This window comes from Convolutriloba macropyga, chromosome 13 (genome assembly GCF_964194025.1).
Source record: "Convolutriloba macropyga chromosome 13, txConMacr16.3, whole genome shotgun sequence".
Taxonomy (NCBI): domain Eukaryota; kingdom Metazoa; phylum Xenacoelomorpha; order Acoela; family Convolutidae; genus Convolutriloba; species Convolutriloba macropyga.
In genome coordinates this window covers 31934243-31950336 of record NC_134480.1, presented here as the reverse complement: position 1 = coordinate 31950336, position 16094 = coordinate 31934243, and the positions used below count along the sequence as shown (strand labels likewise).

The 16094-nt window shown below is 33.5% G+C and overlaps 2 protein-coding genes across 2 annotated transcripts in view; both read left to right on the top strand.

The window, feature by feature from the left end:
- Window positions 1-16094, top strand: part of LOC142351909 (26S proteasome non-ATPase regulatory subunit 5-like) — a 225450-nt gene that overhangs the window by 56607 nt on the left and 152749 nt on the right. The window lies entirely within an intron of this gene.
- LOC142351906 (uncharacterized) overlaps window positions 1-16094 on the top strand; it is a 178286-nt gene that overhangs the window by 137076 nt on the left and 25116 nt on the right. Inside the window, 1 exon segment of the mRNA XM_075404164.1 lies at window positions 1811-2042. Coding sequence (XP_075260279.1) covers window positions 1811-2042 — 232 coding nt within the window.

Sequence of the window (16094 nt, the reverse complement as noted above, 5' to 3'; positions counted from 1 at the left end):
CAAGCTTTTTGAAAATTTTTGTCAATTTTCTGAAACTGTTGTCAAATTGTTTAGTTACATCAACCCTAGATGTCAATGAACCCACTCTGTGGTTTGATAATAGGTTACTTCACAGTTTCTAGTGGTAATAGAATGGTTTCAACATTTCAACTTCGCGAATTTTTGCAATTTTTTGAAAAAACTTGCAAACTTTTTCAAGGTTTTTGAAATTTTTTGTCGGATTTTAGGTTTATCCAGCCTCAAGAGCCAAGGAGTCTCCTCTAGGGTTTGATGATAGGTTACTGTATAGTTTCTAGACGTAATGGATTTTTTTTTCAAGGTTTTAACATCACGAATTTTGTCATTTTTTTTGAAAAAAGTAGCATTTTTATTTTTTTTAACAATTTATTGTCATTATTCAAGATTTTTCAGCCTCAGGGTACAGAAAACCTGCTTAAGGTTTTGATAATATGTGGCTGCATAGATTTTAGTGGCAATGGAATGGTTTTCAACTTTTTAATATCACAATTTTATCGATTTGTTTTTATAAAACTTGCAATTTTTTCAATTTTTTGACAATTTTTGTGATTTTATAGGTTGATCTAGCCCCAAGAGCCAGAGAACCCCCTCTAAAGTTTGACAACAAGTTATTGTATAGTTTGTAAATGCAATGGGTGTTTTTAAACATTTTAACATTTAACGAGTTTTAGCATTTTTTTTGAAAAATTTTCGGCAATTTTTTTGATATTGTCATTTTTTTAAGGTTTTTCCAGCCTCAAGAGCCAAGAAGCCTCCTTCGAGGTTCGATACTAAGCTGTTGCTTAGTTTCTAGAGTTAATGGAATGGTTATCATTATTTTAATGACGAGTTTTAGAAATTTTTTGATAAATTTTTATTTGAAAAATTTTTGAAAATTTATTATGTTCAAAGTGTATGGATCTTTAACTGTTCAAACTGTTTAAGGCTTGAAATAGACATACTAAATGGTATCTTGAGACAATGGAATGGTGTTCTAAAGATTTTAATATCACGAGTTTTTGCAAGATTTTGTTAAAATTTGCGATTTTTTTTTAAAAATTTTGGAGTATTTTTTGTCCTTTTCTGGTTTTAACGATCATTACTGGCCAACAAAGCTTTTCAAGTCTTGCAGATGGATTACATGAAAAATCCAGAGACAAAAAGTGTTTTTGAACATGTTCTTTACTGCGATATGTGGAAACTTTTCTTTGGAATTTTGCACTTTAACTTTTTTTCTATATGATTTAGTTACTAACAAGTTTGGAAAACTTGAAGTTGTAGATTCGAATCTCATCATGGAAAAAATCATAGCTCTCTTTCGCTCTCTGTGTTAGCTGGAGTTTGTCTCCTTCTCCTTCTCGCTCACGTTTAATCTTTCTCTCTCTCTCTCTCTCTCCTTAATTCTTTTGTTGATGCGGCTGTTATATGGCGTGATGTCATCGTCTATTAACCTAATCTCAGGCCCCTTCAATCAAGCTAAGTCTATCCTCACTAAACATTGGCTAGATACTGACGAAGCCAACTGCTCGCCGGTCGTTTGAGAGCAATTCGCCCGACGTTAGTCGGTTATGTTTATTACAGTTTTCGATTTACCTCAGTTTTTTAGCTCAGAACCTGTTGTGGGTTAAACCGAGTAGTTTCGTCAAAAGTTTTGGAAATGGGTCATTTGGTTTATTGGTGTATGGAAGTTGTTTGTCTTCTTGAAGTTGCCATTGATGTGCAACAGCTGGCGGTTTCGCAAAGTTTCAAATTTTTATTAAAAAAATGAAGATAAAAAAATAATACCTCAAAAATATAAGAAATTGTTGTTTAGATGAAGATGACGAAAATGAAGATGCATTCTCAGACGATTCACAGATTTCTCTCTTTCTCAAATTGACGCTCAGAGACAGAGATATGACGTCATTAGCACCAAATGCACCAAACAGCAGCAATAACCCTTTCCATAACAATAATAACAATGTTAGCCAGAAAGCAGGGCAGGGAGAGGCAAAATTGGGAATGCAATTGGAAGATGAATACTGGTTCCGAGTACCAACCGATTGGTGAGCTAAACAGTTTTAACTTTTTTGAATTTTTTTCTTGGAAATTTAACAGAGCTCAGCTAGAGACCCCAGACATAATTTAGACCCCACCTATGATTAGACCACCTCGACCAATTTAAATCCTGATTAGACCGTCTGGCCCAAACTACTTATGATGTGACTGATGTGCTCTCGAGCTGATTATGATCAGACCAATCGAACTTTTATCAGATTTTTAAATCTTTTTTTACATTTGCCTGTCTCAAGCTCTAGTGCTATGAAGCTGTGCTTTTTAGCAGTTAAAGCTTTGTTTTGCAAGTTTAAATTTATATCTAATGTGATATTTGATGCATTTTTATACACATTTTTTTTGAAATTTGAAATTGATGCAATTTATCCCAAAATATATCCCAAAATTTAATCAATGCTCAACAGGAGCGTGAAAATGGATGATTTTTTGCGATCGCTATTTTGATCTCTCTTTCAGATCATTTGAATGAAATAGCTCCTTCTTTTTAATTTCATTTTTACTATAAGATAGTTAATTTTGGATGAATCTTACTAGATAAACATTCTTTGTCTTTCAATTAATCTTGTAAGACATAAAAAGATAACCCTACAAGGGTAGCGCTTCCTTTTCTTCATTTGATTCTGTAGAAGCCAGCTTATAATCGGTGTATTCTAAGAACCATCAAGGTGCTAGCTGCCCTTCTGTACTGATTTATGTTAATTGAGGCGATGTAGAGGAAACGTATTATGTTAAATGTGATGTAAAAATAAATATGAGGTAGTGTGACAGGAGACTCTACTTGTTCTACGTAAACTTGACTCTGGAGCTCTGAGGAACAAGAGAATAAATAGGATACTGCACATCCTGAAATTCGTCAAGATTGTCAAGATTCATGGATGGAAACGTTAGCAAATTTGAAAAAAAAGAAACGCTCGTTCAAGTCCAGTACTGGCCCATTTTCTCAGTAGTTATTGCGCCAGTTTAACCCCGTCTAATAATGTTTTTTGGTAGCGCAGTGTAAAATTTTGTCAGTTTCTGTTGAAAATGAAGTCTCGATGAAAAAACAGATTCTGAATTTTGATGGAGCTTTTTGTGGGGCAATTCCAATAAAACATTCTCAAAAACCACTGTGTAATTGATTAATAGCCGCCCTCATCTTCTCAGCCGGCTATTATAGCGCTCCTATTTATTTATTACAATTCAAAGAATTTGAATTGTATTGGGGCGCTGTTTTTTTTAAGATCTGTTCACACATTTTCATGATTTTTGAAGTCAAATTGGAGTAGTCATTTTGGTCACGCCGAAACAGGACGTGGAACGAAAAAGCGAGTGATTTTGCGGCGTGAAATTTTTTCGCTCTAATTTTAAAGTAGAGTGAGAAAACGGTGTTTGAACAAAAATTCGCTTTCTCGCTAGTGGTTTTTTTGTTCACATGGGGCAATTTCACTTTGATTTTTACTGTTTTTTTTCGATTTTTTTTGGATTGGATTTTTTAAATGGTTTTCCCAATCCATTCATAGTCCGTTTTAGATCTAGTTTTCTGTTTAGTCAATGAAAATTCTTTGAATTGTACGTCAGGACTTGTCCTGCTATGTTTTTTTTTCTTCGTCGAACTTTTTTTCGCTTTACCATTTTGCCGCTTTTTCAGCATTTTGCGTGAAATCTTTTTGATTTCTCTAGGCTAGTTTCTCTCTTCTCTCATTCTGCTAAAAGTGAATTTGAACATCAGTTGCTCAGCAAAGCAATTCAAAATGAACAGAGTTAGAATAAAAAACCGAAGTCAGAAATAGAAACGGGATAAACCCATAAAGAATTTTGTTCAAAAGTTTTGGAGAAAGCAGTGATAACTTGGTATCAGAAGAGAATTCATTGTTGAATAATTGTAGAGCGCCCTTTATTATTATATCTTTTAGTAAGCTAAAATTGCTACTTGTTTTGTATTGTTGAAGCAAAAGTTCCTGAGTCTACTCTATTTTGGTTTAATAATTCCTAAATCCTAAATCTGTGGATATTTGACAAAAAGTGTCTCATCATGAAGAATAACTTTAAACAGTTTTGATACAATGCAACCTTTCTGCTAAGAAGATCCCAGAAAGATTACTCCAGTCGGACCTGGAATTTTTGTCTTGAAATTAAGCCTTAATGAATCTTTGTTTTAATGGTCATTTTACCGATATCTTTCATCATAGAATTTAAACTAAAATAATTTGTTCTTTTTTGCGTAGATTTCAGTTCTCTTAGAAATATCTTTTTTTAGTGATGATTTTTTCCAATTTTCAAGAACTTTATATTATGTACTTTAAGTTTTAATAATTGAAGCCGAGCTTTTTCCTAAGACGGCATAAGTTCATCAGAAATTTACGAGTAAACAATTCATCAGCAATTTTTATTTGTTTGTGCTTCTCGAAAGTTATTTCTTTCATTTGCCCGTAATGAGTGCCGATTGGCTAAGCTTTCAGTAATTTTTTTTCATAATACCAATTATTTTTAAGATATATAGGTGGATCAAAAATGGATGAGATTCCGTCTGATTTCCTGTAGCAGTTTATTTTTTGCAAGTTAATATGTGACTAAACATGAAGCAACAAGATCTCTTAAAAGAATTTAATTACAAACGAGTGCAAGATTTAGTACAAGGTTTCTTGAACAATTTTCTGCCATGAATAAAGCTCCTCAGTTCAGAAACGTAACCTAAAAAAGGGATTACACAGATTCCATTACTAGATATAGGTTTCAAATATCTTGTGAAACTTTTGATTCAATGAACGGGTTTTGCACAATCTCCCTATAATTTTTAGTTATTCCACTAAAAAACTAAGAAACTCACTGATTTGACAAATAAGGCAAAATTCTATGCATTTCAAGTAAAGAAATTAAGTGCTAAATTTGAGGGCAAAAGCTATTATAAGCTTGCATTCAACAGCATTCAATTGAGAATCTGTCCACTTGCGTCATTGTAATTGAAGGACGTAAGATTTGCGGTCGAAAAATAAAACTTTATACTAAATTTTTCACGATAGTTGTATAAACTCTTAACAAATTGGGCTGTACAAAACTTTTTTCAATTGGGAAATGAGCAGCTGTAACAAATAATTTTAGAGGTGAAAATACCACAAAGCTTGAATATATTTTGTAAGATAGCACTAAAAACAGGAAACAGATTCTCTGGCCATTATTTTAACTTTTTTCTGCTTTAAAACGGGTTGCCTGGACCTAACGCCAAGACAATTTCACTACTGCGCAAGTCTTATTAGAGGTCCCATTTCATCACTAATTCAGAGTTATGATCACGTCACTTTTTACACTTGGCAGTCTAAATCCAAGTCTAAATAAGGTAAAAATTGTCCAAAATAGGAACGGAACGCAAAATATAGCCAACGAATGGTCAAAACTGGTTCGCAAAAAGCCGAAAATAGCCGACAAATTGTCCAAAATAGGTCCAGAAAACGTGAAAAATAGCCGACAAATCTACTGAAATCTTGGAGCACATTGTTTACTTGAAATGAAATTATCCTCTAGACCCTATCCGACGTGAACCCATTCTTGTGCAACAAAAACGTTTGTTTTTTAGTTTCCTTGATTCTAATTCTCGCTGTTACCTATCAACATATTGAGTTGACATTGTTCTATTGTCACTATCAATTGTTCGATTGTCAATATTAACTTACTACAAAAAGTTTTTTCTTTTTATAGTTTGTGCCTCCATTTCTGTTCCGTTTTCCATAGCAGTGAAAACTGTGTTTGTCTTCACAACTTGCAGCCACAAAGTTCAGCTTTATAGTTTCTTCACGTGTTTTGTAATTTCTTCACATAATTGTAATTTCTTTGCGTTTTTGTAGTTTATTCACGTTTTGGTCAACAGATGCTGTTTCCAAACATGCAAAAACACTTGAAGCTTCAATTTTCCCTCTTGTTTTTTCCATTGAGATGTATTAATGTATTGATGTTTTAATACAACACACGCTAACCTCAACAAAACTGCTAATGAAACAAGTAATAATAATAGTTTAACAACTTAACACTCTTAGACTAGTTGGTGTGTGTGTATGTAAGACTGAAAGATTAGTTATAAAATTAAACTTATGGCTCTGCTAGGCTGATAGTGGTAATAACAGACAAAAAATAGGGCGGTTAAATTTTATAATTCAGTCTGCTTGTAAAAAAAATTAAGCTAATATAATTCTAATTCAAGAACAGTTCATATACATGCAACCAGTTATATTACCATATTTGGTGTTAAATTTGTCATCTTGATAGAGACAATAACTTCTGGGCGGAAAACTTTCAATTTTCAGTTTCTTTAATTTCCGCTTTCTAAAGCGCATAACTGAAAATTGTCTTTTTAAGCAGACAAAAAAACAATCGCTTTTTTTTGTCAAAAAACTTCTGTTGTCGATTTTTGCCTTGTTCAAGTTTAAAATTATTTACTATTTCTTCAGTGTTGCTTAAACTGCTGAATTAAAGATTGGTTTACTTCTGGCAATTTAGATCGGTTTATAAATCTGCTTTGTGTTCGTGTTTATTTTGTTTTCTGTAGAAAATCGATTTGCGTTCGAAAAAGTTACAAAAACTTTGCTCCCTTAGAAACCAAAATTTTGGATAATTGTACAAATTTGGAATAAATATCCATATTTGTGCTTCTTCATTTATTCTGCTATCTATTATAATTTGTTTGACATTCACCCGTTTTTTATAAAAATTCTGCAAAATTCCCAAAAACTTCTTTACTAGCTGCAAGTTATTATTTATCTTAAGGCCATTTATTAACCATTAATAACTAGAAACACCTTTCTTTATTATTACCAAATATAACTCATGAATCTATTGACCAAAATTGTGATCTTTGCAATACTGTGCTGTTAAAATTTGCACAATAACCAAGTTATTTATCATTTCTGTTTTTGTTTATATTTACTTCTCTATCTGAAATTTATTCAGTGAATAGCTTGTCCGATAGTTCAATCTAAGTGATTTCTTCCCGGCTCGTTGTCAATAGTTAACGAAGACCTCGTCATTGGTTTGAGTTAGCATTTTGACTAAAGCTTCGTAACTTTTCATGGGCACTATTCGAAAATGCTGAGAACTTTAGTTTTATTCTTGCCAAAAACTCAAATTTTTATTATTCGACATTAATTTGATTTCTCTGAAATTAGTTATTTAAGAGAGATTTTATAGCGTTTTGTTGATTATACCAATTACAATAATGACCTTTCAGCTTATTAAATTGGTATCGCATTGATAAGCCGTAGGAATTTACAAACGGTCTCTGCAGATTTCATCGAAACTATCATTCTTTCCGTGCATTCATTTGCATCAGTTTCAAATATCTTTTATCAGTATTGAACTTGATTGTAACGTGAGCAGTGTAGTAACTTAACTAGTGTAATAATTTGCTTACTGAAATAATTTGCGGCCTAATTTTCGGCAACAGAAACAAAGACAAGTTGCGGTGGTTTTTGTGGGCGAAATTGAGCTGACCGGGTGGGCAATCCTTTCTATTACAAAAATTATTATTATTATTATTTTAACGGTACGATTGAAAGTGCGTTTTATTTTCCACCTTTTTTCTACAATATTGACTGGCGCTTCCACTGGCCTGTTAATCGCATAAAAAAAGAATTCGACAATTTTCAGGCCAAAACTCGCATACCAATTATTGGAGGAAAAACACCTCGAAAGCTATCGCCAATTAAAATATCAAAATTAAACAAATTATACAAAATACACAAGTATACAGAGCAAAAATGAGTCTAGCGTCTTCCTCTTCGACTTCATCTTGTGACATCACTGCAAATGTTAACAACCCGCCGAGAGTTTTTATTCACGCGGACGGCGACAAACCCCACCATCGTGAGCACCTGTTCTTGATTGACAACCAACTGCACGCTGCCCAAACTGACAGTCTGGAAAAACGTCTGAAAATGCTGCAAATGGAAGATAGTCAACTGGAATCGGATTCCGGGGAGACGTCGGATGGTTCCAGGGGTCCGTTTCCGAGAAAACGAGTTGCGGGTAAGGTTCCCGCCGACTTCGCCCCGACCGAGACTTCGGTTCGTAGCAGTCGGCTCGGAGACCAGTCGTGGTGGGTTCGGTTCATGTGTGGGCTTTGCGGGGTTTGTGTGTACTGTCGTCGGATGTGTAATTGGATGGGGAGGAAATACATCACAATGAGGAGGAGACGGAGGGCGGGGGAGTCAATGGGGGTCGGAATTTCGACTGTGGATGACCACTTGTACCTGCAACCTTACTCGCTGCAAAATAAACAGTTCGTCAATGACATTAAAAATTCTCGGCAGAAATCTTGGCTGGAAGATTGTTGTTTTCTGTTCAAGTTCGCCACATAGATTAAAAAAATAATTAATCAGAGACCTAATAAAGACCAAAAATGACCAGATCTTCTGCTTCAAGGATCCCGTCGTATCATTTGCTACGAAACGGAGCTTATCAATTCTCGAACACTTTTCTCTCCTTAGATTTTTAAGTTTTCACATCTCCTTTGAAGATTGCCTAATTAAGTAATATGTTGCTGAAGTGAAACAGCATCGGAAATAGTTTGAGTTTCAGAAGATGTGGGAAATGATAGAAAACGAAGCTGAGAACAGGCAATTGTTAATTCATTGCAGGATAAAAGCCTCATACTCCACCGCTACGATTCCGCAGAAACAAAATTATTAATTGCTCTTGAACGCAGCTCATAGCAATTATTGCAAACGTGTGTGTCTTTTTTAATAGCCGCACAGCGATAGCTGGGGCTATTATTGGCCTTCTCTTGGTTTTTTTACGACTCGAAGAGGAGTATTGGTTTTCTTAAGGTTTTTTTTTTACCGGAAGTACTATTCGTTCAGACGATGTTTTGACCTAATAGCGAAAGCGAGTGAAATTGCAGTGTGAACTAATTTTTTCTGAGCGAGAGAAGTTTTTTGATCATGCACTGTGTTTAGTGAATGAATTTTTGACATTGAAAAGTAGTTTTTGACTGAATGGCACATATAGATAACCGTTTTTAGCCGTTTTTTCGTCTAAGTGGCCTAGTTTTTTTGTTTGTAGTTTGGTTTTTGTGGAACTAATTTTTAATCGATGCTATGTTGAAGCGTAAACCCCGGAAATTGATAGCACAGTATTTTGCATAGCCTGAAATTGAGTTTCAAATGCGAAATTGGCACATATTTCTTGATTTTTAGTTAATTTTTGCCTTTTTTTTTCTATTAATTTCTTCATTTTTGGATCTTTTAGCTGTTTTTTTTGTCAAAAATTAGTTAATATGGCAACTTCTTTTTGATAATTCATATGCTGAATGCCTCTTTCTACCTCGATGTAATTTTGTTTCATAAAATTGTACATTTGCTAATCCAATTTTCGTAGTTTTTTGCCAATTTTTTTCATTTGTTTGTATTTTGCTTTTAATTACTAGAAATAGTATTTTGGGGAACATGAGGGACTCTAATTTCGTTTCAATAAAAATTCAACCATTTTTTGGTGTTAAGTTTTTGAAAAAACAGATAAATTGTTTTCATAAATGCAGTCTTAAATTTTTTTGACCAGTTTTTTGCAAAATGTTTCATTGTTTCGTTTGTCTGAATTCTGCTTTTTCTTGTTTTATTCTGTTCAGCAAGTTGGATTTTTGTCTCGAATGACTCGTTGTCTTTTCTATGTCTCGAATGCTGATCAATGAAATGTACTCGTTTTTCTTGATTTTTTTAAATTTGATTTTCTAAACTTTCAAAAATCAAGAATTGGTCTTTTTGTTAGGGTGTTCCTAACATTGTGTCCAAATTCTTCACATTATCGTTTGTATCATTCTAGTTTTGTCCTGGTACCTACTTTTATATTCGTTATATTGATTTTTTCAGTTGTTAAAAAATTGAATGAATTCAGCGTTTCCATAGATCTTGGTTTCTTCGGTTTGCAATTGATTTAATTCAAAATAAGGCAGTACTGGGAGTTTGCTAGAAAGTCTTTTCCAACATTTCTTCCTATTACTATTCTTTGCAATTTTCTTGCGGGCTTGTTATTGTTTTTAGACGATTATTTGCCTTTGAATAATTTTCTGTTGCTTTTGTTTTTCTATGATTAATTTAATTTTTGAATTAGTATGAAATCATGTTGTCTAGCATATATGCAACAAGGAAGAATCAAGTATTTTTTTCTTAATTGCCGTGATTAGAAATCTAATTGTAGTGGTTCTCTGATTCTTAAGTTTGAGCACTCTTTTTTGAATAATTTCGACTTTCCTGTCTTTTTTGAAAAGTTTTTATCTGCCGTTTGCTTTCGCGATCTTTTTGAGATTAGAATCATTAATTATCTGAGGGCAATTGATGGCCCTATCAGCTTTGTCAGGCTAACAGTTTTTTGATCTTCCTAAAAATTTCAGACTTTATTAACGTTACCAAACGTTTTCAATAATAAAATTTTGCTGCATTTTCTTTCTCTTGGTGACAGTGGTCTAAATTTCACCGATTTTTAGATCAGACCCGGGGAGGTAGTGAGTTAATGGTTTAATACATAAGGTAGTGGCTTCAGCTTTTTGTGAAGTTTTGGTGCTTCGAGTCGCTTCCGGAATTCTTCCGGCTATGTTTTTTATTTCGTCGTCATGGTTTTTGTTACGACCATATGACGTCACAGCCACTTTTTGTTCATTCGTTCATGCAATTGCAACTGAATTGCATGTGTGACGTCATTTTTCGCTCTTAGTGGAGCGAGTTCTTTTGTTCATGCGCGTGATTAAATTTTTGGTCACACTTGACTTACCTCACTCTCAAAAATGACTTCCTCACTTTGAAATGGACTTTTATTTACTTTAATTCAAAGAGATAAGGTCAAATGGGTGTGTGTCACTCTAAATGAAGGTTATTTGAGATCAGCTAATAGAGGCAGCAATAACTTCACAGATTTTTAATCAAAATATAACAGATCAGCCTTCAATGAAAAGACGAATTTTTTTGGTCTGTCTTTTTTACTGTTTTTTTAGACTGCCGATCTACGAATCTATTGCGGCTATTTTCTGGCAATCTGCCAGCTATGTTTTATGCAAGTTTTTCGCTTGACAATTTTGCGCTTTTCATCTAGAGCATTCTTTGACTTCTCAAGTGATTGTTTTCACGCTTTCGTTGTGAGGGTGGCCATGGATCGGGAGGTCAGTGGTTCGAATCCCGGTGGGGTCGAGGTTTTTTATCGCACCGATTAAGAAAAATTGATCTATACTAAAGACCATGAATTAAATTGCCTTGCCTGTCGTTCAAGAGCAATTCTTCCGACATTTGTCGGTTTATGTTTATTAATTGCTCTCGTAGAGAAGCAATGATTGTAAACGTGTGTGTGTGTCTTTTTATGCAAAATTTTCGCTTGACCAATTCGACTTAGTGACGTTTCGCCCTTTACATTTTGCGTTTCGCGTGAACTAAAATTCTCTCTCAATCACAATTTCAAGCATCTGAACTCAATTGGCGGCAATTTAATACTCTAAGTTGCGCGGAAACTGGTGCATTTTTCATTTTAAATCTTAATAGTGGTGTATATTAAACTCTAATGTGGTTATTTGAAGCCTACTATTGAAATTCATAGTCCCATTTCGCCCCCACCCCCGACTGAAGCAGGCTGCAAGTGATTAGATCTCCCACTAGTCGTTCGAGCAATCCTTCCGACGTTTAGTCGATTGCGTTTATTAGTTGGAAAAATCTAAGTTTTCGATTTTGGTTTTTTGTGCTTGCTTTTTGTCCTTCTTTAGAGGGTTCACGGTCATTTAAATGCCTGCAAAATTTGATGAACAACCTGGGTGTCCCTGAGTTTCCAGTGCCATATTATATTTGTATGACTAATAGCTTAAAAACTACAATCTAATTGTGAGAATTTCACGTGTACATTATATATTTATTTATTCGCTTACTTGTTTTTTCGCCCCTGAATTTTTTTCTATAAGGCGAAGTAGAATATGTTGGAAAAAAGTGTTTGCTGCTCGATATAATTCAGCGAAAACTTGACTCCGGGCAGTTTAAATTCATATCTTTAGTGAATTATTTTATTACTGGTTCATTCGCCAAAAAAGTGTTTTACACAAGCAGCGAAGGAAAAATTTTTGCTGTTTAACTCGTCAAAAATTTGAATTAAAGTATACCCAGTAGACAAATTTTTTTGGAAGTAGTACTTCCTTTAAAATTGAGCAAATGCTGTTTATTTCAGTAATATACAGCCAGAATGTAACCCAGGCATTGAAAATGCTAAAAATGATAACTCTCTGAGCTTTAGATCTCAAACATTAGTAATAACATTAAAACGACAAACAAAAAAATGCAGTCAAAAATGTCAAATAGCACAGAAAAAAAGATAAAATTATATCAACCCTTCCGGCCACCAAATTTTTTACTATTGGTTCCTCTCGACCGAAGTTTGAATCAATTATTGTAAACGTGTTGGTCTTTATGCAAAGTCTGTTGCTTGACCGTTTTGACTTTTTGGGTCACTCTCGTACACTTGATTTTTTTGTTTTATGTGATTCTATCATTCAAAAGTGTTAGCAGCTGATCTCAAATGGCGGCAGTTCACTTGTCTGATTTTCTTAACTTCAAATTTTAATAGTGGTTATAGTGATATATAATAGCCTATCATGACGTCATTTGAGGTTGCCCTTAGTGTTTTTGTTCACCTTCCTGACTGAACAAGACTGCAATAGATTAGAGCTCCTACTAGTTGATCGAGAGCAGTTCTTCCTGCGTTAGTCGTATATGTTTGAACAAATGTTTGAAACGGAAGCACATAAGAGCATTAGAGCACCTGTTTCAAGTATGTGAGTTTTTCTCTGCGAAAATAAAGAATTTTTAAATAAATTTTAAATTGATGATTGACTTTTTCCTAATTATAAGATTTTATTCAAATAATTGAGACAAACTTTGATGAAAAAAATCAGTGAGCTGGTGAAATGATCAAAACGAATCTTATTCTTGTTTTCATTGATTCTTGAGTTTTTGCATACTCCAGCAGATAATTCAACTTAATTATTTGAATAGCTTTTAAGTTTCAACCTTATGAATTTTGGCATTGTAAGGTTATTCAGGGCAACATCTTTGTTCTTGAAAAAAACTGATTTCACCTGTTCAAGTTTTATTTCAACGGTAAATATAAAATTTACGTATTCTCGGTTTTCAACAAGCTATAGTTTCTTAAAAGTGTGTTTGGTTTGCTTAAGTGGCTCAACGACATCAGAGTTCAGAGTCACTGTCATTTTTTTTATTGCAAATAGTTGGTCTTACAATTCATTTGCCGACTGCAATCTATTTATCAAGAAAACGACTTAAATTGCTTTTCGAGAGGGTTGTTTTATTATGTATACTTTCAATTTTCGGACTAAAATTTCTGTCCGAACAAGACAAATTTCGGCAGTTGTTCAAGAATTCATAATCTTAGTTGCATAAAATACTTATTCCCTAAATTTGTTCTCTAACTGCTTCGAAGATTCTCGTTAAAACTTATTTTTACGCCATAAGTGTACTATTTTTAAGCAACTGTTTTGTATTACCTTTAGTTTTAATTAACTATTCAAGTCTAAAAATCTAAAAACCTACAAATTGATTTTAATACCATATTAAGTTCAAGTGATATTGTCCACAATTTAGGTCTGCTGTCTTCAAAATGTTTAAAAATTTCGTAAAAGCAAAAATAGGTAAAAAAACATTTGTCTTATTCTAACTTCGTTCAACGTCTTGCAACCATTTGTAGGTCACTTTTCACATGATCAATGGTCTGTTATATTCGGCTTACATATATTTCTTGTTCAAACTTTTGTAAATCTTTGGCCTTTTTAACTTTATGGTTAAAATTTGATTTCCAGTTGTGACATAATTGTTTTCAAATATACATTCTTGCAGTTTTTTCATAGTATAGTAAAATGTTTTCCAGCCTGTGCGTGATATTTTTTTGTTCGCGGGCTTGTTTATTATTGATTGTTTATCGTGTTTATACCAAAACAGTCCAAATTTCAGATGAGAAAGTTCAAACATAATGCCTTTCAAATGCATTTTAAGGCTTGGTGGGAATACAAAACTGAAAAAAAATAATCTTACACTAACTATTCTACTAAAAGTAAAGCCTGTAACTACTTTAACTTCAGTCGATACATGTCAGCTAAAGAAAACCGAAATACAATGCGATCGAATAGTAGTCAATCCCAAATAAGTTTTACAAGTTTTCCATCGGACAATTTTATAGTCGAGCAATAACAAATCCAATTAAACGGCGAGTTGATGTAGTAGTAATTTCATTTGTTTTTCTTGTTTGCGTTTCGTGTATATGTTTTGAACGGATACTTATTAAGCAGTGCTTATAACTAATTCGAGTTAGTAATGGAAAAATCGAAATTTAATAAAAACAGCGACTTGAAGTCACATGTTTTTCTGAAGTTCAAAACATTAGCAACATTTGTCATAAAGAGCGGCGCGTTAAGCAAGTTAAACAAATTCAACATTTTACTCTGAAATATTTATTTCACAATTAACTAGTTTGTATTTATCACTGCCATTATAAAAACCGGAAGCAGTTATCGATACTACAAATGATTTACATGTAAGTCGATTTGTTACGTTTTAAGATTTCACAATTTCAAGGTAATCAATTTGTCCGCTTTGATTTCCGTTTAAACGATGCGTTTAAAGAATTTAATCAAATTTAGTTCACACTTAAAAGCACATGTACTTATTTATAAGTTATAAAACTGATACTCATCTTCTGTTTATTTGAGCTAGATTCATCTGATACAACGATGCTGAAGGAATTTGAAGTTGAGCAATTTTCACATTACACGATGTTGTAAGTCAGTTTTTGTTTTTTTTTGTTGTTATTTGTCATTAGCTTGTTATGTTTCAATAAGTATAATCTTCCTCTTGGTGTTTCGACCACATAATTTGATTTTTTACTCAGTAGATTGACTACCCGGGTAATAATCAGTGCTGTATAGTCATTTGTCAATATTTGGCTTTGATTGTATCACAAAAAATTTGTGAAAGCATTCAAAAAATGCTAACAAATTAGTTAACTACAAAAAAAATTTGAGACCAATACTTATTTTTTCTCGCTAGCTCGCTCTGTTATCTTGGCACACTAGAGCCTCGCTAGCAAACAGATGAGGTCTTTCCGAAACCGACTGCACTATGACCACCCAAATTGTGAAAAATTTTTCAAAGAATTGGAATGGCTAATGGTGCAAGAAAAAGTACAATTTTGTTTATTTCGAAGCAGTTCGTCGTTTCCGAGTATTGATTCCAACCAGCACTCATGCAAAGTTCATTAATTCTACCAGATTTTCTAAAAAAAAATTTGTCTGTGTAGTGGTTAAATTAATATTTTACTCGCCACTCCGTCAGTGAAAGCGCGATTTCGATATAATAGTGGCATGTCCCTTTTACAAAATTTGTGATTAAAAATTTCAAATTGAGATAAAAGCTTGCTTTATATGAACATTGATGAACCAATTCTATTCATTTATCAGGGATGCGACGGGCTAATTTTTACTTTGATCGGATTTCAAACGGAAACTCTAATAATTTCACCACTTCGAACTTATTAAAACTCGACTATAAAAGGCAACGGAATCCTCATGATTACCTCCCTATTTGAATTTTTGGTGTCTTTTTATTTATAGGCAGTTCAAGTTCCTCTAGCCATGTTGATAACTTACACAAAATGAATTCTTTTTCAGTCTCATCTTATTTCCCTAATTAATGTCGTATAATCGCAAATAGCACAGAGTGTTGTCACATTGTATATTTCGTTATGTTGACTGACAACAAAGGCATTAAATAAAAGGCTGTGGAACTTCAAAAGAGTGTTCTGTTGGTCATTTGGTTCATTTGACTTTGATTGTATCACAAAAAATTTGTGAAAGCCTTCAAAAAATGCTAACAAATTAGTTGACTACAAAAAATATGAAACCAATTTTTCTTTTTTCTTGCTAGCTCGCTCCGTTATCTTGGCACATTGGAGCCTCGCTAGCAAACAGTTGAAGCTTATACAAAACCGGCTGTACTATGGCCAAAAATTTTCAAAGAGGGTAGAAATAAATTTGGAATGGCTGACGG